Source organism: Alternaria atra (assembly GCF_907166805.1).
Source record: "Alternaria atra isolate CS162 genome assembly, contig: 37, whole genome shotgun sequence".
In the NCBI taxonomy this organism is placed as follows: domain Eukaryota; kingdom Fungi; phylum Ascomycota; class Dothideomycetes; order Pleosporales; family Pleosporaceae; genus Alternaria; species Alternaria atra.
The window spans coordinates 113559-137854 of record NW_025091336.1 but is presented as its reverse complement, the minus strand read 5'-3'; the positions used below and the strand labels follow the sequence as shown (position 1 = coordinate 137854).

Genomic DNA, 24296 nt, shown 5'->3' with positions numbered 1-24296 from the left:
ATAATGACGATAGTGATGATTAATGAGTATATTTGCTTACGCCACAGACAGGGCATCTATCAGGCACTAGACCGACAAACAAAAAAAGGTCGCAATACGGTATCGCGATAGGAATACGGCAGCAGGGTATCGGAAGGAAAATCGGAGGAAATCGATCGCGCAAAAACAAACAACCGCGATGCAGGGAAATGGAGCAAAAAGAAACATTATGACTTGTGTTGCGTCGCCGCACATGTGTACTGTATGTCGTGACACGAGAAAAGACGAGAAAAGAAAAGAGAAGAAACAACAAAATGCCCACCCAATCAAGACCCAAGGCCACAAAACTCCTCAACGACCGGTGCTGATGCCGCTAAACCCTTGATATCGTTCCTGAACTGTTATCCTTGTTTTGTCTCGTCATATGCTATATGTGTGTATGTAGGTATTATGACTGCGCTTCGATGACGGGTGGTTGAGAATTCACCTGTAATGTAGGTGTAATGGGGTATGGGAGATATTGCTCGTGCTGCTGCTGCTGCTGCTGTGAGGCTTCGTTGGGGTGGTTTTCTTCTTGCGTGTGCGGCCGTGTGCCGGTGTCGGGGCCAAGATGAGGGTCTGGTATTTGTACGTCGAGCTGCGCGAATTTGTTAGTCAGACCCTGCGCCCAATGTTCCGGAATACGTACTGTCAGGTAACCGGTCCGCCGTAATGGGATAATTTTGACTGCTTCTTTTGCACCAATGTCTCGGTTCCAGTCCTCGATCCAGCGCTCCAGGTCTGCTAATTGCTTCTTCACGCCTGTGAGCCCCGCATCTTCCCAGAGCCAAAAGGTAGCGATGCCAAGGACGGTGTCGAGGCAGGCGCGGAAGGTGAATGGATCAAAGGCGTCAGTTAGTGTATCATTGATCTTCTTGATCAGGATGCGAAAGTCGTCTTCGGTGATGAGTGGGTCCAATATCTCGGGGTACAGGTTGGCGAATGTCGGGGCCAGGTCGCCCTTCATCATCCAGTCGCGCTTTATACGGATGATGCGCGTCGTGTTGTACAGCTCGGAATCGAGTGGCACATGGGGGTTCGTATGGGGAAAGCAGGGATGCGAGGGGCCCCACGGGAACTCTGACGCAGCATCGCCGTCGTCGTCACCTCTTGAGCCTAGCGAGGTCCGTTGCGAGCCTGGCAGGGAGACGCGCGACATCATGCCAGGCTGCTGGTTGCGCCCAGCTTCGACGTCCTTGTCGGCATGGGGCGCGGGCGACACACTGTCTCTGGGATTCGCAGCAGAAGCCATGACGGGCCCTGGGGTGGGCGGCTGCGTGGGCGGCTGGCTTCTTCGATCACGCGGAAGGCCGATGCTGGTGCGACCGCTGATGCTGTCCTCGCAGGTGGAACGTTGGACAGCGAGGGAACTCGACACAGGGCTCTGCCGACTTAGGCGTCGCTCTGGAAGCGAAAGCAGAGGGTACTCGTCGCGGCCTTCCTCTGTGGCGCCGGGGTCCCTTTCGATGGGGAGGTTCGGGTAGTATTCTTCGCGCGGCGCAGTTCGCAGGGGCTGGTATAATACGCCCGACGGTGTAGTTGTTGATGTTGTCGGGGGCGGATTCTCGATCTGGAGGGTGCGTGGAGACGAGTTGACGGGGTTCCAGAGACGCGAGGCGGGCAGGCGCGGCGGGCCCTGGTAGAGCGAGCGCAGATTGAGGTTGAAGATGCGATTCGTCAGCGACCAGCGGGCAGGCACTGGCGACGCAGGAGGCGGCGGGTAAGCAGCGGCGGGCGAGCGTGAAGTCGTCGTGGTGACGGTGAACGGGGTGTGCTGGCGAGTGGTGAAATCCTTAGGGGTCCCAAGTGGTCCATGCTCACTGCATTGGGCCTGCAGCGACTGCCGGTCAACAAAGGCAGGGCGATGCGGTGATGTCACGGCGATGGTGACGGTGAAAGCTGAGCTGGTAGTGCTGGAACAGGTGCTGGCAGTGTTGTCGCCAGTATCGTGGGCAGTCGTTACTGCTGGTGGTGGTGGTGGTGGTGGTGGTGGAGTGTCAATGTCTCACAGTGGTAGCAGCGACAGAGACGGGCCATGGATATAAACTTTGGACATGCATCAGGAAAAAACTCGCTACAAGATGCGGGTGCTTCCTTCTTGTACAAAACACGCGCACGACACATGGACACACGCAGGCCTGCCAGATCCGCCCTCCGCCCTCCGCCTCGTCCGGCGCAACTTGGGCACCACCTAGACATGGCTCACGCAACAAGGCGCTCCAGTGCAGCTCCCATGCTTCCCCGGCGCGACATACCTGGATTTGTGGCTTGTGCTGCCCTGATGACTGCCATGACTGCCATGACTGCCCTGCCGAATAATGGTGACCCCTGCAGCTTCAGCCTTGAGTGACCTGTGTGCCTGCATTAAGCCCTGCAGCGACCGACCCCAACACTAAGTGGTACCATGATTGGCATTGATTGCCCTACAACCCTCGTCATTATATCGCACTGACAACCGCTTAATCCCACCCAGCATTGGCTGCCTTGTTAATCCAACGTGGCCCTGTTCGTCCATGTTGCCTACCAGACGTTGGAGACGTGGCGGGCACACCCAGGCCGTTAGCAACCGTCCGCTGTCGCTGCCTGTGACGTTGGCTCCAAGGTTAGCAGCCATGTTTCACGACGCACAATAATGTGTCTAGACTCTAGAGCAGAGCTATTCTCAGCTACCCTATTCCATATCCACTAGTCCACCTCGGCTCGTCCACGACCCAGCGACCATCGTCATCGGCTTCGTCTTCGTCTTCGTCGTCGTGTCGATTTTCCTGACGTCTGCATGACCATCTCACACACCCGACTGCCACTTTATGCTCGTCTCTCATCACAACCCCGGTCTGCGCCATCAATGCCTCCCCTGCCCATCTCACCATCTCACCCATGAGTAGCGAATAAGCCCTTCAATTACCCACCAGACAAGCCACATCCCACCCCCGGCGCCGTCAGCTCTTCCCAAATCCGTGTCGCCGGATCGCCCACTTGCTTGCATCGAGACAGGTTCGTCCGTGTTCAACCCTTAGCTTCATTGCCTGAACATCCCACTTGCCCCCTTTTCACACGCTGTTCCGATACTAACCCACGAATGATGTCAGTGGGTGTCAGTGCAGTGCCTACAGAACCAAGTCTGGCTCTTGTTGCTGCTGCTGCTGCTGCTGCTGCTGCTGCTGGTTGCCGGGTGGAGAAGTCCACGCCGAAGCATCGTTTGTGAATTGCGAGACGTGTGGCTGCGGCACAGCTCTTAGCCTGCATCCAGCCTCACTTTTCCCGACTCCAAGGATCGTCGCAGTGCTGACGCCGAATCCCATTCCGATCCCACACCTAACACGTCCCCTGCTATTGACAATCTATAGAGCACACACTGATCATCACAAAATTCTGCCCATGTGCTTGTTCATATGCTATGGTATTGGTATAGCGCCATAACTTGTATAAAACACAAAATCCTCCCCCTCGTGCAAAATGGTATATCAATGGTATATGTACGTCCAAAACACATCTTTCATGTGCATCCCTATCCGTCGTCATGACATGACCTAGTCGCAATGCTCAAAGCCTTCGCATAAATCCATACTACACATGCCGAAAAATTCGTACGAGCCCGCCGGCTCCAAACGCTCGCGTATTCAAAAGGAGATATTCACTTTCAAGTGTGTCGGTTGGCATTCGCCTGCATCTTCCTCATCGCCTCTCGGTGTGCGTCCATCATCTGGCCGCTGCGCATCATGCTGTCCATCTGACTAGCACGCTGTTGTTGCATCAACTCGCGCTGTTGCTTCTCCATGTCCTTTTGTCTTCTTTCCATCATCAACGCTGCGCGCTGCTGCTCTGCCATGTGAGCGGCATTTTGCGGCGGTGCAATATCGCGCATGGTATCGCGCCAGCCTGCGTAGAGTTGTTCGCGCTTCTGTTCCGATTGAGCGCTGCTGTTCGCACGCTTAGGTTGGTGCGAGTCGAAGCCTGCTGGTGCACCCTTGGTGGCCCATGCCTTCTTCTGCCATTTCTGTGAGGCCGAAGGTGGTGTTTTGCCTGGCGATCTCAGAGATGACTGATGAGTAAGAGTGGGCGACAACAGTTGCTGCTGCTGGAGCAGTTGACGACGTTGTGCCAGCGTCATCTCTTCTTCCTCCTCATGTTGTGACAAAAGGTTCGGCGATGAGGATTGAGGAGTTAGTGCTAGAGCTGATGCTCGGTTCTTGATAAGACTCTCGCGCTTGCTCAGCAGTGTGTTGCTGGGCAGAGGCGAAAGAGTATCGAGCCTTGCGGCAGAGCTAGATCGAGAGAGCATGCCGGGAGATGCGATGGAAGGTGAATGCGTCAAGGAACGCTGGTTGACCAGTGACTCCTGAGAGAAAGTGGAAGTGTTCCGTCGTAGTGCGTTGCTGCTGTTCCGTTGCATCCTGCTGCCAGTTGACATCCTTCGCGAGTCACGCTTGTTTCCAAATAGATCTGCCGCTAGCTCTTCGCTAACAGGTGTAGGCTTCTCCTCTAATCCGTTTGCCAGCATGATCCCAGGGGATGAAGGCCGGAACATGTCTTCGTAGTCCGGCTTGTCGGCAGCTTCTAGGTGCTTCGCCCATTCGTTCGTACGGTAGGATAGGGCGACTTTGGACAATTTCTCTGGCAGGACATTCTCTGCAAGACTGTCAACCTGAGAACCACCTTGCTCCAGCTGTGAACCTTGGGATAACGCCTCGGACTGATTCGACTTGGAGCATTGTTCACTGCTGGCTTTGGAGCTGGATGTGCCCTTACCAGCCCCGACTACCGAGTCCTGCTTGGTTGGGTGCTTGTTGTGCGACTGTTTTGTCTTAGGATCGGTACTGGTAGTAAGGGATGTTGGTGCTGCATTGCCATTTGATGACTTCTTCCTGGAAGGTACTGTGTCGGAATCTTGTCTCTTGAGTCCAGGCCTTGCAAGTGCATCATCGTGCTCGGTTCCGATCGGTGACGGTAGTGGGGATAGATTGCGAGAGGATAGCGCGTCGAGATCATCGTCCAAAGTGGCGGCAAGAGACGAGGCACGGTCATCTTCGTCAGGTCTCGATCCCATCATAGCCTCCTGTGACAAGACCATATCCCTAGAAATGCGTTGCCTCATTGCAGACACATCGGACACGCGCTTTGACAGACGCCGAGACTCTTCGGCTTCGAGGCCGGACTCGGGGAGAGCAGATACAGAGGCATTGTCGTCGTCGTCGCTACGTGCATCTTCTTCGCAGGGAATCTTGAATGGAAGTGGAACGACCGATGGAGGTGGTAGTGGAACTGAAGGGCGTAGGCTGTTGCTCTTGGCTAGAGTGGGCCTCGATCCATTTTCCGGAGCCGCTGGCAAGGCTTTCTCGTTCTCAGGCGTATGAATTCCAAGTGCATTTTCCGTCGTAGGGGTTTCCGGCCCGATTTGTTCGATACCATCGTCATTCGGAACGCCTACTGTGACGCTCGCTCCGGGATTCGGGCTGTTGCTGGCTGATCGCATTACTCCGTTGTTTGGTACGTTGAGCCTTTCCGCGCTGTCGTTTCCATAAACCTCCTTCTCCTCAATGTGCGTAGAGCCTTTTGGACTTGAAACAGAAGATCGGACGCTGGTCTCAGGTGCGCCCTTTCCACCATATGCAGCCTCCCATTGAGCACGTTCTTTCTGGAAGTTGTCTTCAACCTTGCGACCTTGTTCCTCCTCTTCACGATCCTGGTCCTGCTGTCTCTCAAGCTGTTGAGCAGCGGTCTTTTCACGATGTTGTTTGACTAGCTTCCAAACGCGCATCTGGGAGACAATACCAACTACTGCAATGATGACAACACCAGCCAGCTCGGCTTTCATGTTCTTGGTGACCGGATAGGTGTTAGTGTTAAGAGGGAAGATGTCGTCGTTGAGGTCTGTAAGCGTTAGCAATAGCCTGCAGGAATCTTGCGATTACTCACTCCAGAGATAAAGCCAGAACTCCTTCCAGCCAGAACCGGCCAGACAGTCGATACCAAGAATGGTAGCGGTGGCACCCGAGAAGGCGATCGATGCGATGAGACCGTAAGTACGGGTGTAGTGACTGAAAGCGAGCGAGTAGCCTCCAGCTGACATGCAGCCAATGAAGATTGCACGGCCGGTTCCCGAAGTGATCAGGCCACCGTCCTTGACACTAAGGAACCACATGCTCAGGCAAAAGCCACCAAGTAGACAGCCAAAGCCTTCGGTAATGTCTGAGAAGACCAACGACAGGATGCCGAAGATTACTCCAGTGAAGAAGGCCGCCACGAAGAAAGCTCCTTGAATGGCATCGGTGACGGGCGGGTTCATCAAGTATATGATCAACACAGTAACGGCGAGAGCTGTCAGATAGGCCGCAGACCCGAACACATATACCCTTGTACTGGTTAGTCTACGTTAGATGATGAGTACTGATATGCATACCATTTGTTCTTGATACCGACGATCGCATATCCTAACCCGGAAAGTAGTAATAGTACTCCAGTGATTCCCATAGCAGGGGTAAGCTTCGGGTGAATAGGCAGTGGGTCTGCTGGGTCCGCGGAGTCGTTCTCTGGACCTGGTGTTAGCTTCATCTCGTCACAGCCGACATGATATAGCTCACTCTCAGGGTCTGATGGCGTGGGCCTATCAGATGGAGTCGTGGTAGGAACATCGTTGGTAGTGCTCGGTGCTGGTGCCTCTGATGGCTTGACTGAGGGTGCTGGTTTCGATGAAGTGCGGTCGGGCTCGACTCGTGATGAGCTTAGTCCCGATGGTGTGGGTGTGGCAGCGGGCTGTCGAGAAGCACTGTCCTGGCTCTCAGGTGTTGATTCCGCGGAAGGACTATCATTCTGTCTACGGACTGCAGCATGAGGAGCTGCTACTGCTAGTTGCAGACATAGAATAAGGGCCAGACAGAGGATAAGATAGTTACAGTAGAAGCGCATGGCGACTGTGTAGAGTAGGTGTGTCTAGCACAGTAAGTCAATTGCCATGGAGAAATTACGATTACGGTTGGAGGTTGCGGTGGACAGTCCCTGCGAAGATGCTAGATAGGGAAAGCGCGACTCCTGATATGGTGCAAAGGTGCCCACGAAGATGACGCACGCGCAAAGATTGAAGAAAGAGCAAGTAAACTCGCGGGAAGGACTGTTTCAAAGACCGAGCGAGAGCCGATTACTAGTAGTAATAAAGAGCGAATAGAAAGGAATGTGGTAGGCACGAACGGCCAATACGCGAAGCTGATAATGCAGAAGAAATGTAGGAAACAGGTAGTGAATGGTGTTGGCGCACCTGGGCATATATCGTACGACAGAAGCCGTGGGTCGGTCAGCGGCAGCACGCCTGGCTAGGTGATCGACGACTCCTCCCGCGGGTTGCAAAAAAGCGAGAATGCTTAGCGAGCAGGGGCCTGTTCCTGCAATAAGGAAAAAGCATAGCCATAGAGCCTGGCGGCGTCAGAACGGACGGGCTTTTTTGGGATGACCCATACTGCAACCGGTGTGGTGTGGCCCTTGGAAAGTCTGAATTTAAGATTGCAATGTTAGCCACAGCCATTCTAACGTTTTCCGAGCAACGCCTTCTAGCCACCTAGGGTAAAACAAGTATAGTTTGCTATCCAATTGTCCTAATCCAGCGTTGACACCTGAGGGGAGTTCGGACGGTACGCCATGCCAGGACGCCATGCAAAAGACACAACGATGAGGCGTTCAACAGTGCCGAATCCCGTCGACAATACGATCGGGAGGCTTGAGCTGTGAGTCCGACATGCGAGACGTACATATGCGAGATGAGTTGTGATGACTCCAGCCAAACAAGCATTGGACGCTGTCATCCAGTGAGAGGTTGATGAAGGAGAACGCGTCGTGAGCAGAGGTGCAGCCATTGGTAGGGCCGCAAACTCCGTAGGCAGGGATCGTGCTACGCATTCATGCATAAGCTGCCGCAGGGTGCATAAAGACCCTCCATAACGGAGCTCCTCACATAATCAACGTTGAGACTCAGCCGTAGTACAGCCGCAAGGTTCAAGCCTCAAAGTCTCGATAATTGTAAGATCTTTCATTTTTCTTCAGCTGAGGACACTTTGCTTCTAGATCGAATCAAAGATATAACATCGCGTTGTCCGAAGAGGGGCGATGACGACCTTGGGTTCAACTGGTACGGCAATTCCTGCAACCGAAGATGCGACTCCTGCAACCGAAGATGTCCGCGGTACTAGATCTGCAGGCAGCCGTGCGCAGTGCCGGCGATCCAGTTCTGACGAACTTTCGCGTGGGAATCGTCTCCGTGCTCCCCCTCCCTGACGTTAACACTAGCGACTCGATCAACCTGCCAACCTCCTTGTCACTAGTTCCATCGACTCTACAGACAGTTTTCACAGCTGTAATGTGAGTCCAACAGATCTGACATCTGCTCGCGCCCTACTTGCCGAATCATCGCACCGTCATCTCTGTTTCATATATGTCGTCGCACAGATTCTACTTGGATCTTTAACACAGAAAGGCTGGGGTTTGCACGTTCTTCCAAAACCATAGTGGGTCCGTTAAGATTGCCAATACAGGCAAAAAGCTTTCAAGTATGAGGCGCAGGTATTTCCGCAAGTTACACGATTGAGTCTCGATTGCCATCTTATTTTACGCACAAGATTAATATTTTGAAAAGAATGCAGTGGTAGATACAGCGGACATGCAGATCGTGGCACAGTGAAGGTGGGTATATATCGATGTTGATCGCGTTGCGAGAGCTCAGCGCTAACAGTTTCTAGCACATGGCGTCGCTTACCCTTGGTTTGAGCTCGATCAAAGATACGTGCGAACGACTTCAGAACACCGTTTTAACCGAAGGCTCCTACCATTTCGGCAGCGAGCTGCGCATACGTGCTCACGGGCGTGTTCATCCGTCCACTAAACATAAGCTGTCCACCGCTCCGAAACCCGCTGCCACACCACCCTCCTCGCTCTGGTCACCTTTGGTGCGGAGAAGATATCCAGCCTCCCAATTCTCCAATATTTCGCCCTTTTTCTCAGCTCCACTTCCATTCCTCCACAGACATACACCATATACTCCAAGTTCGCAAATGACGCCACCCCTTTGTAATTCACCGTTCCGAAGAATGGCATTTGTCAGTGGAGGCGGCTCGATCATCTCCATCAGAATGTACGCCGGCCAATGGGTTTCGGGCAACTTCTGTAGGAATGGTGGAATGGCCTTCCGGTAGATGTTGTTTCCGCCTCCTTCTCGTTGAGGTTTCAGCACATACTTTGTGGCCGACGAGGCCTCTGTCGCAAGCTTCTTTGCTTCTTCGCCAGCCTCGCTATTATCGAGCGGGTAGATTGGGGCAAAGGTTTCCAGCACACGTGAAGCGACCTTTTCATCGGGAAGGAATCGCTTGAGGTGCGGCGAATGTGGTGTAGCAAGCACTTGCTGAACCTTCTTGCAGCCAGCGAGCTGTGTCATGACGCTCGGACACTTGATGGCACGGCTTTTTTCAAGCTGAACACGGGCATCCCAGTCTTCATCTTTTGTGTAATCATCCGGTGAGTACCCTGCTCGGAAGTAAATGGTCGTTACCTCGTATGATTTCGAGGGCGAATTTGGTGGTGTATAGACCAAGGTACGGTCTGTGTCGAGCTGTGTGTGAGACAATGTCTCGCCGAACGATAATCGGAAGGCGCGGACCCCATTCTCTTCAAGCAAGGCGTATTCGAGATGTCTCTGATCAAACACGTTCCTCTCCGGGTCTTGTACAATGAACAACACACAGAGAGGACGTTTAGTGCGCGAAGATCCGTATGCCTTGTGTGCAGCAGCGAGGCCCTTTGCCAAGGAAGAAGCAGATTGGCTCTGTCGCAAAGCCTCGTGCTTTATAATGGACAGTGTCGAGTCTGGGTAAGCGTCGACGGTGAGTAGGTATTTATGTAATGCGGAAACTTGGGAGGATAGCCCGCCAAACGAGGATGCAATAGTGTTGAACTCGACCTGTTTCAGGCCGGATGACGGATTGGACTGCGAAGGGTCTTGATGTACCATGTAGTCTGAGCGGAAAAGTCCCAAGGAGAGGTCTTGCACGTAGCCTTCCTTCTTGACTTCAAGATGGGTCTGCCATAGCTTTGCAACGAAGTCGTCAACACGTACAAGCTCCTCTACAATGCTCTTCAGCCATGACTCGTCTCTAGCAATGGCTGAGTACAACTCGTTGTAAGCCTTTTGTATGGAAAGTCCCTGCTCGAAGCAGGAGCGTGGGAACAAGCTTGGAAACAAAGTGACTGGTGCTGTGCTTGCGAGTACCCCAGACGGATCCTGCGATGGCTGGACGAATGACGGAGCCGGGCGAACCGCTAGGCCATGAGCTATCGACCAGTCCTTGAGATTGGACAGCAAATACTGCTCCTCCTGTTTAGACAACTCCGGTGGGTAATCGGTATGCGAAATGTGATTCATGATGGCTGAGCGGATTCGGTTGTTGTCGAAAGAGCAAACGGATCAAGTACGAAAGACTTACAAATGCTATCCGCGCTAGAGCAATTGCCTCATCCTGCCCCGCCGACGCCCGAGATGCACCGATTGACACTAGTCACATATTACAATACGTCTCGGGCTTCTATTCAACATGGTAACGCCCGTTGCTCTCTGCTTCCATTCTGGACTGTGATAACATTTGGTTATGTTTGCCCCTCATCGCGTGATCCAGTGATAGCGCGCGCATGCCTTGGTGGCCGCCCCACCTCCCACGCGCTGCCCAATCCACTCCAGGGCTGCTTTGCGCATCCCAAACATGCTCGCAGCCTTCACTGTCGCAGCTTTCCTACCACATTTTGAAGCGTCGCGAAGACTCGGAAACTCACACCAGTCCTGCTCGAACACCTGAGAAATGCTCGTTAGCGATCCGTGGTTGTGGACAGTGGATGAGCTCGTTGCAGAAACATGCCACTCAGACGTGCTGTATAAAGCTGGAGGTTACTCCGCTGCACATACTCCCGACCCTGCGACGCTCGAAAGACAGATTCGTAGTCGCCAATTGACAGGTAAAAGATTTCTCACCGCCCTCGACGAATTCTCACTTGTGGGGAGGAACGATCTCAATATACCTAGTTTGGGTCAACGAGTGGCACTGATGTCAGTTGTCGAGTTACTTCGACATCGATCCTATCTGTACAAACAGCGCGCAGCCACTGCGGGTGTTGATTCACTTGTCATAAACAGCACAGACCCTTCGCCATCTGTACGTTCAACTGGAATCTCCGACCATGTTGCCGTTGCAGAAGAAGCAGGTAGCAAGCGGCGGAAGATCACCCATCTTTCAACAGCGCCACTGCGCAATGTGCCTTCAGATTCTCAAGCACCCTCAAATACGGCAACCATCACACCTTCGCAGCGAGAAGTATCCAATATCGACGACTATAGTTATTTGTTAAGATGGCAAAACGTTGCTGGGGGTGACCAGATCATAGACTCACCTGACGCGGACGATCTGGAAGATGAGGACAATGCCGGGCTGGGGGACGCAGCCGAGGAGGATCCGCAATCAGTTGAGGATCAGCAAGACGATGTAGTCGAAGAATCGAATAAGAGGACCAAACTGACCCAGGACGAGATTGTTGAGATCATCAACGAGCGAATCGAGTTTTACACAAATTCTTGGAAACCGAACAAAGGCGCTGCCCGTGGCGAAGAGGTGGACCACGATCCGGAAACCATGTGGAACGAGGCTAAAGCGAAAGGAGAGCGAGAGGCGCTTGCACAGACGTATGAGACAGATCACGAATATTTCAGTCAAAGACTAGACAGGCTGTGTGAAGAAATTTTAAAGTTTCCAGGAAGCAATGCGGTAAGCTACCATACCTTTGCCATTGTATGAGTATCATAACCTGACAGTGATCATTGTAGGAGCAGGTACGGCGACAATGCAGCAACCTCGAAGTCACCGTCAACTCTATGGAGCTAGCGGTTTGGTTGCGTGATATATACAAATTGGAACCCGTCAACGAAAGCGACGAAGAGCACATATTGAGCAACCAAGGCATTGGTACTACGGGCGATCGACTAAGACTACGACAAAGCATAAAGGCTCCCCAAGTCAAGCAGGCCAATGAGATCATTGACCTAGGTTCACCATCAGGGTCATCAGATATTGATGACAGAAACGTATCGCCTTTTAACAACGACATCGGGGCTGCAGCTAATCCAATTGAAGTCGAGTTCAACAACTGGACACGATCATCTACACGAGACTCAGTCATCGCTGACAGCGTAGAGCCAGTCGTATACGCACACCCAGGGCTTCTTGAACCAGACGGCGGCGATTTGCCCACACATACACCTATTAATCATGGAGATGAACCTGAGAGCTCTTCAATCGCTACAGTTCGCCGCTGGAAATGGGGAGATCTAATCGAACATCTCGACCGCAAGCGCGTTGTCTCCAAGACCATCCTGGAACTGAGATTCGACGACCGCGAAGTGATCCGTAGTCGAATTCGACTTGTTGGCAAGATCAGTCTTATCAAAGAGGTGAGAGCATGCATCGACATGTTATGCAAGGGAGAGACAAAACTGCAAGGCGTCCTTCCTCGAGACATGCCCAAAATCCTCACGTTCACCAAGCTGTTTCTGTCGTGGTGGTTTTGCAGCAATTACTCCCATGGGCTCGAAGCATCGAAGAAAGACCTTGAAGAGCTAAAGGAATGTATGGATAGCGGAGCCGCCGAGACTAGCACCTTCTACGACTATGTGAATACGATAATGGGAACGACTTTTAGTGAACAAGCTCTACAACATCCTGACCAGCCATCTCAGGCCGAGATCATCGAAATATCGGACGATGACTGAATCGGCGGCCGCTTGAACATGCGGCACGTTTTTTGCAACTGCTTGTTCTCTAGGAAGGGCCGTTTGCAGTAAGGTCTAGGCCTTAGGCCTGACGAACTGCTTATGAAATGTTGGCATATGGAGAAATGCCGAAGTGTGAAATTATCGAACCACGTGCGGCTTACTTCGGCAAGGCTTTCTAGTCTCGTACTGTACGCTAACGAAGAAGCGCAACTGAGGACAAGCCGAGGCATGTAAACGAAGGCTTTGGAGAGATGTGCTATCCAAACTGATGGACCGCAGATCCCCCTGGGCTTGCAGAGATCAACCTCACGAAAGGGAACGGTGGCGGCTCCGAGATAAGTGGTTGAGGCCAGGTCGCCGGGCAAAAGGCGGGGTACGCTAAGACCACAGACTACTACTGTACGGTGCAGGTAGTTGCAGTTCAGATGTTGTACGATTGAGTTGGAAAACCAAAAAACCTCTCCCTAAGATATGTACAGGAATTGTAACTTGGTACATAACGTGGAGTTGTGTTGTATGGATTGTGAAGGGTCTGACAGCGCTACATCCCAGGTCTTGTCAGGGCACAAGGCGGGCGAGACCCTGGACCTCTCATACGCGTATATACAAGCCATGGAACTATCCGAGTATTTACTCTCCGGAGTACCGTACCGCTGAGTGAGATGGCGTCGGCAGCGTTGAAAGCTAATATATATGAACCAATCATGACGAGTCCATTTGATGCCGATGCCCGGCATACTAGATTCCGCGCTATTACCGCATGTAATTCATGTAGTACATCTTTGACACATTTTCAAACCGTCCCTCTCTCTCGCACTCATCCTCACCCCAATTCACCTGCACACCTACCACATACACTGAAACCCCCACACACGCCACGCATTTGACAACATGGAGGCTCTTTTGCGCCAGTCCAAGTCCATGTGCCCGTTCCTTCACAAGACGTCACCCGCCACTCTACGCTCCCTCTCTACCACCACCGCCGCCGCTGCGCGCCATGAAGTTTCCCCCGGCGCCGGAAGCATGTCAAACCTCCAGGTCCTCGCTCGTCGCTGCCCCATCATGGGCAAGGCGCTCGCCGTCCAGAGCTCCCGTAATGGCAACAACGCTCTTGCCGGCGCTTTCGGCGGTGTGCGGGCTTACCACACCCGCGTGAACCGAGCCAGGCTACACACGACGGCCTCCAAGGAGGCTCAGGCTGTTGATATCGAGAGCCTGAGGGGCAAGCAGGGTATGAGATTCCCTACCAAGCCGAAATATAGCACTTTCAGTATGGCGGAAATAGTAGAGTATAGGCTAACACGGCGGCAGGTCCACCATTCCCGCACGCAGCTTTGAAGCCTGTGAATGCTAAGCCCTCCAATGTCGCATCTTCATCCGCCCCACGAGCCGCCACATTCGACTACGAAGGCTTCTACCACAATGAGCTGGACAAGAAGCACAAGGACAAGTCCTACCGCTATTTCAACAACATCAATCGATTGGCCAAAGAATTCCCGCGCGCCCACAAGGAATCTCCCGAGGACAAAGTGACAGTCTGGTGCTCCAACGACTACCTGGGCATGGGCCGCAACCCGCACGTGCTCAAGTCGATGCACGAGACCCTGGACAACTACGGAGCTGGCGCTGGAGGCACCAGGAACATCTCCGGACACAACCAACACGCTGTAGCATTGGAGGACACGGTTGCAAAGCTCCATTCCAAGGAGGCTGCGCTTGTCTTTTCATCGTGCTACGTAGCGAACGATGCGACTCTTGCGACTCTCGGAAGCAAATTGCCCAACTGCGTCATTCTCTCTGACAGCTTGAACCACGCCTCTATGATTCAGGGTATCCGTCATTCAGGTGCGAAGAAGATGGTATTCAAGCACAACGATGTCGCAGACCTTGAGGCGAAGCTGCAGTCAATTCCTGCGGAATACCCCAAGATCATTGCATTCGAGAGTGTGTACAGCATGTGCGGCTCCATTGGACCAATCGAAGAAATCTGTGACCTTGCCGAAAAGTACGGTGCCATTACCTTTCTGGACGAAGTCCATGCTGTAGGCATGTACGGACCACACGGCGCTGGTGTGGCTGAACATCTCGACTACGAGGCACACAAGGCAGGCCGACCCCAGGGTACGATCCAGGACCGTGTAGACATCATCACTGGTACACTCGGAAAGGCCTACGGCTGCGTTGGCGGCTACATTGCTGGCTCTACTAAGCTTGTCGACACCATCCGATCGCTCGCTCCTGGATTTATCTTCACTACTTCGCTTCCACCAGCGACTATGGCAGGTGCCAAGACAGCCATCGAATACCAGGCTAACTACCAGGGTGACCGACGCCTGCAACAACTCCATACTCGTGCGGTCAAGGATGCTCTGAGCGAGAAGAACATTCCTGTTATCCCTAACCCTAGCCACATTATACCCGTGCTTGTCGGAAACGCCGAGGTGGCCAGGAAGGCGTCTGACCTGCTCCTTGAGGACTGGGGCATCTACGTCCAGGCCATCAACTACCCCACTGTTCCTGTAGGTCAAGAGCGACTACGCATCACGCCTACCCCAGGTCATATCCGGGAGTATCGCGATCACCTGGTCGAGGCCGTTGATGCCGTCTGGAACCAATTGGGAATCAAGCGCACAAGCGAATGGGCAGCTGAGGGCGGCTTCATTGGCGTCGGCGAGGCTGGCAAAGAGGAGGTAGCTCCTCTCTGGACGGACGAGCAGCTTGGCCTGACCGATGTTATCAATGAGATGAAGGCTGGCCAGGGCGCGACTGGCGTGCTAGAGGCTGTGCTTGAGCACGAGCGCAAGGCTACCGCACAGGCCGTTGCTGCTGCTGCTTAGACATGGGCGTCAAGTAGTTGGTGATGAGGTCTGGTCGCTCGTTTTGTTATTTGAGACCTATGTAGTTTGAGAGAGCGTTGATAGCGCATCGAAATTTACTCATGATTCGTCCGCGCAAACATATGTTCATAATGCAGTACTGTCATGCTAGAAACTTGTAGTCTCTATTGTACCTTGGGTGTATACCTAACTATTCTTCGTCTTGAGTGAATGGGAGAGAAATTTGTCTTTCTATTGTCATATACTGCTTAATGCGGCCTGGTGAAAGGGAAGGTGGACGCCTGAGGAATGCACGGCCGCAACGTTAGGTTCACGTCAGCCATTGCGCTAGTGACAGCTCCCAGGGTTTGAGCCTCACGAAATCGAGACACGCTCCATCATCAACCGCGCCCGCCGCAACGCGACTCTACCATTTGGCGCTGCCAAACCCCATCAAGTCGCCGCCTAATCCAGTCTCTACCATAATTGTTGACTGCAGAGCGCGAATATTCAACCACCCCCCTCCCTAACACCTCGACGAGCAACCACCGCATGCTCCCCACGCATTTCATCAACTCTTTGCTCGCGCCGGTCTCTCGATCGTAAGAGGGTACCATCATGCCTCCTCCACCCAAGCGAAAGCGACCCGAGCGCACTTACTCACAGGATGACGACCGCACTGGACGACCGTCGCCGCATCGCCCGCAGAACCTCGGATTCGCGCATAATCAACAACAGCAAGCCAACAGTCCGCGCGGCGGCGGCGGCGGCGGTGGCGGTAGGCGGCAGAGCAGAAACAACGGACGTGGCGGTGGTTCCAGTGTTCCCCAGAGTCCTAACAATGTCTCACATGCATCGCCGACCGCCATGTCTCCGCCCGCAAATACATTTCCATTGACTCGGCCGTCTCAAGCCACACCGTCCACCCCAGCGCCAGCGCCCTCACAACCTTCGACGCCTTCTATAACGCGCGAGGCCCCCGAGAGCAATGAGTATCTAACGCCAGACCGCGTCGCTCACTGGAATGGCGAAGCACGCGACGCTGTGGTCAAGGCTGCTGTGGCTGCTCAAGGCGCCGGCGACGTGCTCACCCTCTCAGTCATATTCCACGAGATTATCGAGGCGTCTATGGGCCAGCTACTGGATGCCGGCGAGCTGGGATCAATAGTACGCGACATCACATCCGCCCCGGCCGACGAGCAGGTGGACTCTGTATCGACATTCCTCGACACTCTGAGTTCGCTCACGCAAGATGAAGGCAAGCAGGCACTTGTAAGACAAATGCTTGTCGCGACAGACATCAACGTGTCGCGCATGCGAGCCGAGCTGGAAAACGATCTCTTGAAGTCCTTGGGCCTAGTCCGCGACAGCTTCTCCAAGATGGCTGTTCGCAAAGCCACCCACGCCCTATACCGACAGTCCAACTACAACCTCTTGCGCGAAGAGACCGAGGGCTACTCGAAGCTCATGACCGAATACTTCACTACCGTGAATAGCGAACCGCCCTCGCAGGAAGTCGTCAGCGAAACCTGGCAACGAGTAAACGCTCTCATTGGCGCATTCGATCTGGACATTGGCAGGGTTCTCGACGTGACACTGGATGTGTTTGCCAACCTCCTAGTCAAGCACGGAAGGTTTTTCGTCAAGATGCTAAGGTCGAGCGCATGGTGGCCTGAGCTACGCGGTTTCGATAACGTCAGATGGGAGGAGCCTGAGGTACCGACGCTTCCCCTTTGGGCACGACCTGATGCGAAGCAGTGGTATTATACCGATGAAGAGAAGGACGAACAGTTGCGGCTGCGAGAGTCGCGCGATCGCAAATTTTGGCAGCGAGTTGGTGAATTGGGCGACCGGGCCGGCATCCAGGCATTCTTTGAACTTGGAGGCCGTCGCATCATTGCGAACAACCGGCAACCCGATCAGACATTACGTGCCGAAGGTGCGCCGCTATCGAAGCAGCAGGCAGCTCGGAAATGGGCTGATGAGTGGATGGAGCAAACCAAGACACTCCCTCCGTCAGGAAATGACATCGCCGCTCAACTACTTGGCTTCAAGCTCCAGTTCTACGCATCAGATGTTCGCGATGCCACTGACGAACTTCCCGATAACCTCATGTACCTGATTGCACTCTTGGTCAAGATCGGTTTCATTTCTATTCTGGACCTTTATCCCCACTTATATCCACTAGAGGCAGACATGGGTGCACACAAAGACAAGCTCCTTAAGGCCAAGAAGGAAAAGGAGGAAAGTGAAAGAGGCGCAGTCGTGAATGCGCTAACAATGGCTGGTGCGCTTCCCGATGAGACACCTGGTCCGCCAGCTGTTTCTCGCCTTCGAGATGCCGAAACCAGATCCAAATCGGATACTGGACGAAGCACGCCTGCTAGATCCGATGAGCCCACGGACAAGAAGAAAGCTTTGCCTGAGCCCAAGGACCAGAAGTTCACGCTTTTAAAGAGTCTGCTGTGCATCGGCGCGCTGCCAGAAGCTCTGTTCATTCTCGGGCGGCATCCCTGGTTCCTCGACGTTTACCCTGAGCTGCTGGACCTCATCTTCCGCCTCGCACACCACTCTCTGAGCAAGGTTTACGAGGAATCCAAGCCTCCGTCGGTCGAGGAGCCCGTCATCTCTACCAAAGGGTGTGCCAACCGTGGTCTTCTGAGGCCAAGCGACTACGTTCCTCGACGAACTCTCCGATGGGCCAAGCCGGACAGGAAAGATCAAGACGGCGGAATCGACTACAAGTTCTATTGGGAAGACTGGGTTGACAACGTTCCCGTGTGTCAAGAGGTGGATGATGTGATCAAACTTTGCACCAGTCTCCTAGGCTTGGTGGGACCAGAGTGCGGCAAGGACAGCGTCCTCCTAACCAAGATCATACGTATTGGCAAGAAGAATCTAGTCGACGATCCTTCCGAATCCAACCGAAAGCGATGGGTCAACTTCTCAGCAACCTTCATTGCCCCTGCGATTACGTTTACAGGCAGAAACCCTGGAGTTATTAACGAGGCCTGGGATCTGTTCAGACACTTCGACACAGCCACTCGATATACCATCTATCAGCAATGGTTTAACGGAATGCTTAAGCCCGTGATCAAGACAGCTTTCAGCCAAGTCGAGGTGGAAACTAGGAAGACCCTGAGTCGTATTTCCGCTACCAACACGAAAGAGTACGGTCGTAAGATCGCCAAGATCTCGTATGCTAGCCCAGGAATTGTGTTCAGAACAACAGTCAAGCAGTTGGTCAACTACCCCAACATGATCACTGCGTTAGTGGAGTGCAGCCGATACCTCACCTTGCTGGGATATGATGTCCTAACCTGGACGCTGGTCACATACCTTCTCAACCCCGACAAAGGATCGCAACAGGACGATGGTATGCTGTCTGCACCGTGGCTGAAGAACATTGCTACGTTTGTTGGCAAAGCTTACGCAAGATACCACTTAATGGATCCTGTTCCCGTTCTACAGCTCACCACGCATCAGCTCTTGACTGCCGAAGGCGAGCTATATATGCTGGACGTTCTTGAACAAATCGTCAAGTCCATGGGTGGCATTAGCGTCAGTGGATCTGTGTCGGAATCGGTGACTCTGGCGCTTTGTGCAGGACCTGCGCTCCGTACGTTTACCTTGCAGTATCGTTTAGCGGACAACCGTGCCCACGCTGCTTCTTCAGCGAGACGTCTAGTCAGATGCTTAAAGGAGACGGGTCTGGGACCACAGATTCTTATCGCGCTGGCGCAACACGTGGAAGCCTACGTTCACCGCGATGATCAGCTGGAAGTACCCGACAAGCCTGTACTCTTCAATGTCGACAAGTTGCGCTCCGACATGCTTCAATACCTGGAGCTCCTCCGAACATTCCTTTCTGTGGACGACTTCGACGCTCTTTTCCCTTCGTTGGTAGAGATGATCGCGGATTACCATGTCCAGCCGGATGTCGCTTTTACCATCGCTCGTGCGAGCATAGCAGCCAAGGCTAATACTTTCCGGGCTGAGCAACGCTCGAAGCTAGTTTCCGATACGCAGACGAATGGCGATATTGCCATGAGTGGCGTGGAGGAGACACTAGTTGTAAATGAAGCCCAGACTGACGCTACGCCCACTGAGACATCCAAAGCGACCGAGGATGTGGAAATGAAAGATTCCGTTCCTTCTGCGACTGGAGCTCGTTCGGATAAGCCTTCCTTGCCCGATGTACCAAACCCAGAGATTGAAAGCTTGGCGAGCCAACTCAAACAGCAGCTACCCGACACCTTCGGCAACCATCCTTGTGTGTCCTACTACGTCGCTTTCTGGCAGTTGTCTCTGATAGACGTTGTCGTCGATGCTGATGGCATTAATCAGCAATATAAGGATTCTATCGAAACCTTGGAACGACAGCTGCCTGCTCCTGTGCCCGAGCGCCGTGGCTACCGACCCAACGTACCCAAAGCTGATTCGGACGCAGTGAAAGCTCTTAAGGAAAACATAGCCAGGGTCAAGGAAGAACAACAGGTTGTCACGAAAAACCATGCTATGACGCAAGAGAGTTTGCGGGTCGAGTTGCGCCGATGGTTCGAAGGCGTTCCAATGATGGGGCCACAGTGCGACGCCTTGCATAATGCTGTACTCCAAGATTGCTTCATCCCTCGCAGTCGCATATCTCAAGAAGACGCACAATATGCGTTCTCTATGCTCATATTCATGCACAGCTCAGGCGTGCCAGGGTTCCGCATGAGCAGACTACTCGATATGCTCTTCAACGCAAACAGGCTTACGTCCATCATCAGCATGTACACCGAAGCAGAATCGTCATCTTTCGGGCGTTTCCTCGGCGGCATCTTGCGTGAGTTGCAAGTCTGGCAGGAGAACAAGGACGATGCTTTCGTCAAGAATGCTCATGGTCCGGAAAAGAATCTCCCTGGCTTCGGTAGAGGCTACGATGGGGAGCGGAACGTAACAAGCTTCTTCACGTACGACCAGTTTTGCATGGTCTTATTCAAGTGGCACAAGGCACTTGCAGCTGCGCTTAAGACATGCCTGGAGAGTGGCAACTACATGCAAATGCGTAATTCAATCAACGTCCTTCACGCGCTGGGTACCAATTTCCCTAAAGTCACGAGCATGGGCACAGAGCTAAAGGAGATGGTTGTACGTTTGAAGCAGGGAGAGGAGAGACAAGATCTTATGAGGTCGTTGGAATCTGTGCTTGGTCCCATCCTCAAAGGAGAGAAGTTCTGGCAGGAGGACCATGTCTTCCGCAACGTGAGTTCATCCGCATCGCCACGCACACGGCAGCGAACTAATGCGCCTTAGGTACCGGCACCCACACCCGTGCCTGGAAGCACGACGAACGGAAGCGACAAAGCTGCTACGGAGAAGGGCAAAACTCCACAGTCACAGGATACGAAACTCGACGCGGCTGCACCTGCTTTCAAGCCAAAGCCCGAAACGTAAGTTCACGAATTTTCCCGACATTATCAACAGTGAAACTGATCGGCATTTTCCAGAAACGGTACCCCAGCACGAGAGCCAAACGACAACAGGTCAAAGCACAATAGTGCAACGCCCGCGCCTTCTTCAAGGGACAGAGAATCGTTCAAGCCAACGCCGAAATCGTCCGACAGTAGGCCTTCCACCCCATCGCAACAAGAGACCAGCTCTGGCAGACCTACACCGAAGCCAGGTCCTCCAATGCATCACTCATCTGTTCCACTGCGACCAGATAGCAGAAACGCACCAGGACAGAATACTCCAGCTGGCAGACCATCGCACGCACTGCCATCGCGACCAGACTCACAACCGAGAAATCGACAACCGGAACGCCCTATCATTGATCGCACGCCCGAAAGTACGCACGGTAGATACGACAGTCGAGGACCCCCTGGCGACTACGGCCGACTTGATCGCTCGGCAGATGCTGGACGTCTGCGGGATGCTTCGCCTGGTCGACGCGCGCGACCTCTACCTGGTGGCAGAACTCCGGAAAGGGTACCTTCAGCCGCCGAGCATCGCGAATGGTCTGGCAGAGAACGTGATTACGATGATCGGGCCATGCGAGGACCCCCACGAGATGCGCGAGCGCCAGCAGTACGACCGCCCACTTGGGATCCACGAGACCCTAGAGATGTGAGAGATCAACGTGAGCGCTCCGACCCTCGAGGTCATGCTACGCCTGCTACAATGGAGCCTCGGCGGATGCCTTCCACTTCTTCACTAGCCAATGAATACCGGCGAGATGGTCCACCAGCCAATGCCCCATATGCTGCAGAACAGAACGAAAGACCACCGCGACTTCCAACGGTGCCGATCCCAACCAAGGAAGAGCCTACAGTCAACCCAGCGCGTGCTGCCTTGATCAACCAAGCAGAGCATGGTAGGCACATGCCATCGAGATCTGATCGTGACAACCGTGGCGAGCGAGATTCTCGCCTGGACTCTCCTCGCCATAGCGATGACAGACGTGGTGAAGACCGTCGAGTCGAAGAGCGCCCGCCTGTTGGTTATCATGGTCGGAACGATGTGCCACGGGAACTTCGGGAAGAGCGTCCCCAGATGCCACCTTCTGGTGGTAGAGACCGCCGGGACGATCCAGGAGCCAGCGCTCCAACCGGTCCGCGTGGTGGGCGCAATGAAGCCGCTGCGACGTCTCGGGCGTCGAGGGAGATGTTCCAGCCTACACCTGGACCACGTGCGCAGGATCCTAATTATGGCAGACTGAACCAGCCTTCAGAACCGGCGCCACCATCAGGTCCGCGCAGTGATCGGCCACATGCACCGTCGCAGCCTTCCACGCCGAGTGCACCTACTGGTCCTGCAGCGTCACTACCAGCAGGAATCCATCCTAGTAGACTCGTTAATATCGAAGGTAGAGCACCAAGCGGGCCACCACTTCAGACCAATGTACCGAACGCTCCAAGCGGTCCGCGTGGTAACAACCGCGGTCCCCAAGGTCCTGTTCCTTCATCGCCAGTTGGCCCACGACCTCCAACTGGTCCCGGAGGACCCAGGAATGCCGGCAACCCACTACGTGCTATCAATAACGTATTGACTGGAAACACGCCTGGCGATCGATTAAGCGAGCGCAACGCACCTTCTTCTAACCCCCCGGTGCGTGGTCGCGGTGCTACTCGCGCCAATGGTCCCATGGAAGGATCAGGTGGTATGACAAGCCCAATGCCACCGCCGTCGCTTGACTCAACACCCAATCGCATGGAGAATCAGCACCCGAGAAGCAGCAGGAGCGATGATGTACCAAGCAGAATGGAGGGTGCTCCACAAGAAGAAGGCCGCTCAGAGTCCCGCAGCCACCGACACCGATCAGGACGCGAGCGTTCACCCGATCGATCCGACCGCCGTCCCGACGAGCGGAGTAGCCGCACTGCTCCTTCTGAGCGCGCAGAGGGTGAGCGTGGCTCTGACCGAGACCGCGGCGGACGCGAGAAGCGAGGCAGCGACAGGGGAAACAGCCATCGGGAACGCGAACGAGACGGCGAATCGAGATCAGGACGGGAGCCTCGTGAAAGCAGCAGACGCGAGCGTGGCTCTCGCGACGACGGACGAGCTTCAGGAGGAAGGGATGAACGCGATAGGAGGAGCCGTGGTGGCGGAGGCAGCGGAGGAGACGAAGGCCGCAAGAGGGGTCGCGATCCACAGGACCAAGGCCATGGAGAAACGAAGAGGAGGCGTTAGGAACGCCCAGAGCGCCCTATGACTTGACGCGGAAGAGGGAAGCAAATCGACATTTCGAACAACAACAATAACTTAACCTTTTCTTTCTACTATAATTCGACTTTGGGAACTGGAAATTGCATTGCGCGGCGTTTGTCTTTTGATCATGCCCAGGGTTATTTGAGGCATTTTACGATACCCCGAGGACGAACAACTTTTTTCTGAGTCTTGTGTTCTCGAGCGAAAGAAAAACCGCAGCAAAAGAGTATGCATCATTACGGTGTTTGTTTGGCTGTGTATTAACCGGATTGGAGGCCCGGTTGTAGTCTTTTTATGTCTTTGTTCATCTTCTTTAGCTTTATTTGTACTATCATCACTGAGGAAGGAAAGACGAAGAGATGCGATTGCTAGTATAGACTTTGCGAGCGCGATATCAAACGAAATGAACTGGAATGGAATGTCCGAACTCTCTTCTCGTCAGATGTAGTGCTGGTGAAAAGCAGAACACACTGTTAATATCGTCCATCTTACATACATCTACCTCTATAGTACTTCCTCAACACCCCTTCCAAACCGCAAGAAATCTGTCTTTCCAACTCGGAAGCCGCATCCCCGACCCCTGTCACTCTGTGCATTACCCAAACTGCGCCGCAATGTAAAAACTCCAGACCCTGCTACTCCTGCAGACGGGCGGAAAATTGCGGCTCTGGACTGGACGGCAAAATCACCGTGACTTGAGGATATCTGTTAGGTTCGGGGCCTTGCATTCCAATAAACCCGGTGAATTGGTTTAACGGTTCTCGGCGACAACAGTCCGTGAGCTGTACGCAAGGAGATGCGTTTGGCCCTAGTTAAGAGGTACATAAACACGATATCTGCCCATGCACGTTATGTGGATACTTTGTAGATTCGCATGGTGCAGGAGATGTTGCTGAGATGGGTATGGTAGGTTCATGGAAGAGGGCATGTGTATATAAAGGAACCACGCATAGGAAAAAAGAGATGAGTTAGTTGGTTTT

General features: G+C 53.6%; 6 protein-coding genes across 6 annotated transcripts; 3 read left to right on the top strand and 3 right to left on the bottom strand.

The window, feature by feature from the left end:
* Positions 1 to 427: 427 nt before the first annotated feature.
* ALTATR162_LOCUS11771 (uncharacterized protein) lies at positions 428 to 2319 on the bottom strand (the record flags this gene model as incomplete). The annotated part of the gene is made up of 3 exons (XM_043319413.1): positions 428 to 616; positions 668 to 1980; positions 2274 to 2319. 3 exons carry the CDS (start codon positions 2317 to 2319, stop codon positions 428 to 430), a joined length of 1548 nt encoding a protein of 515 aa, XP_043175348.1.
* A 1339-nt stretch (positions 2320 to 3658) lies between these two features.
* Positions 3659 to 6924, bottom strand: ALTATR162_LOCUS11770 (uncharacterized protein; the record flags this gene model as incomplete). Its single annotated transcript, XM_043319412.1, has 4 exons — positions 3659 to 5889; positions 5935 to 6371; positions 6419 to 6548; positions 6600 to 6924. 4 exons carry the CDS (start codon positions 6922 to 6924, stop codon positions 3659 to 3661), a joined length of 3123 nt encoding a protein of 1040 aa, XP_043175347.1.
* Positions 6925 to 8869: 1945 nt separating this feature from the next.
* ALTATR162_LOCUS11769 (uncharacterized protein) lies at positions 8870 to 10417 on the bottom strand (the record flags this gene model as incomplete). The annotated part of the gene is made up of 1 exon (XM_043319411.1): positions 8870 to 10417. The coding sequence occupies one exon, from the start codon at positions 10415 to 10417 to the stop codon at positions 8870 to 8872; it is 1548 nt and encodes a 515-aa protein (XP_043175346.1).
* Positions 10418 to 10847: 430 nt separating this feature from the next.
* On the top strand, positions 10848 to 12805 carry ALTATR162_LOCUS11768 (uncharacterized protein; the record flags this gene model as incomplete). Its single annotated transcript, XM_043319410.1, has 2 exons — positions 10848 to 11804; positions 11864 to 12805. 2 exons carry the CDS (start codon positions 10848 to 10850, stop codon positions 12803 to 12805), a joined length of 1899 nt encoding a protein of 632 aa, XP_043175345.1.
* An 894-nt stretch (positions 12806 to 13699) lies between these two features.
* ALTATR162_LOCUS11767 (uncharacterized protein) lies at positions 13700 to 15645 on the top strand (the record flags this gene model as incomplete). Its single annotated transcript, XM_043319409.1, has 2 exons — positions 13700 to 14039; positions 14120 to 15645. 2 exons carry the CDS (start codon positions 13700 to 13702, stop codon positions 15643 to 15645), a joined length of 1866 nt encoding a protein of 621 aa, XP_043175344.1.
* A 597-nt stretch (positions 15646 to 16242) lies between these two features.
* Positions 16243 to 23298, top strand: ALTATR162_LOCUS11766 (uncharacterized protein; the record flags this gene model as incomplete). Its single annotated transcript, XM_043319408.1, has 3 exons — positions 16243 to 20871; positions 20923 to 21059; positions 21117 to 23298. The coding sequence occupies 3 exons, from the start codon at positions 16243 to 16245 to the stop codon at positions 23296 to 23298; spliced, it is 6948 nt and encodes a 2315-aa protein (XP_043175343.1).
* Positions 23299 to 24296: the final 998 nt, after the last annotated feature.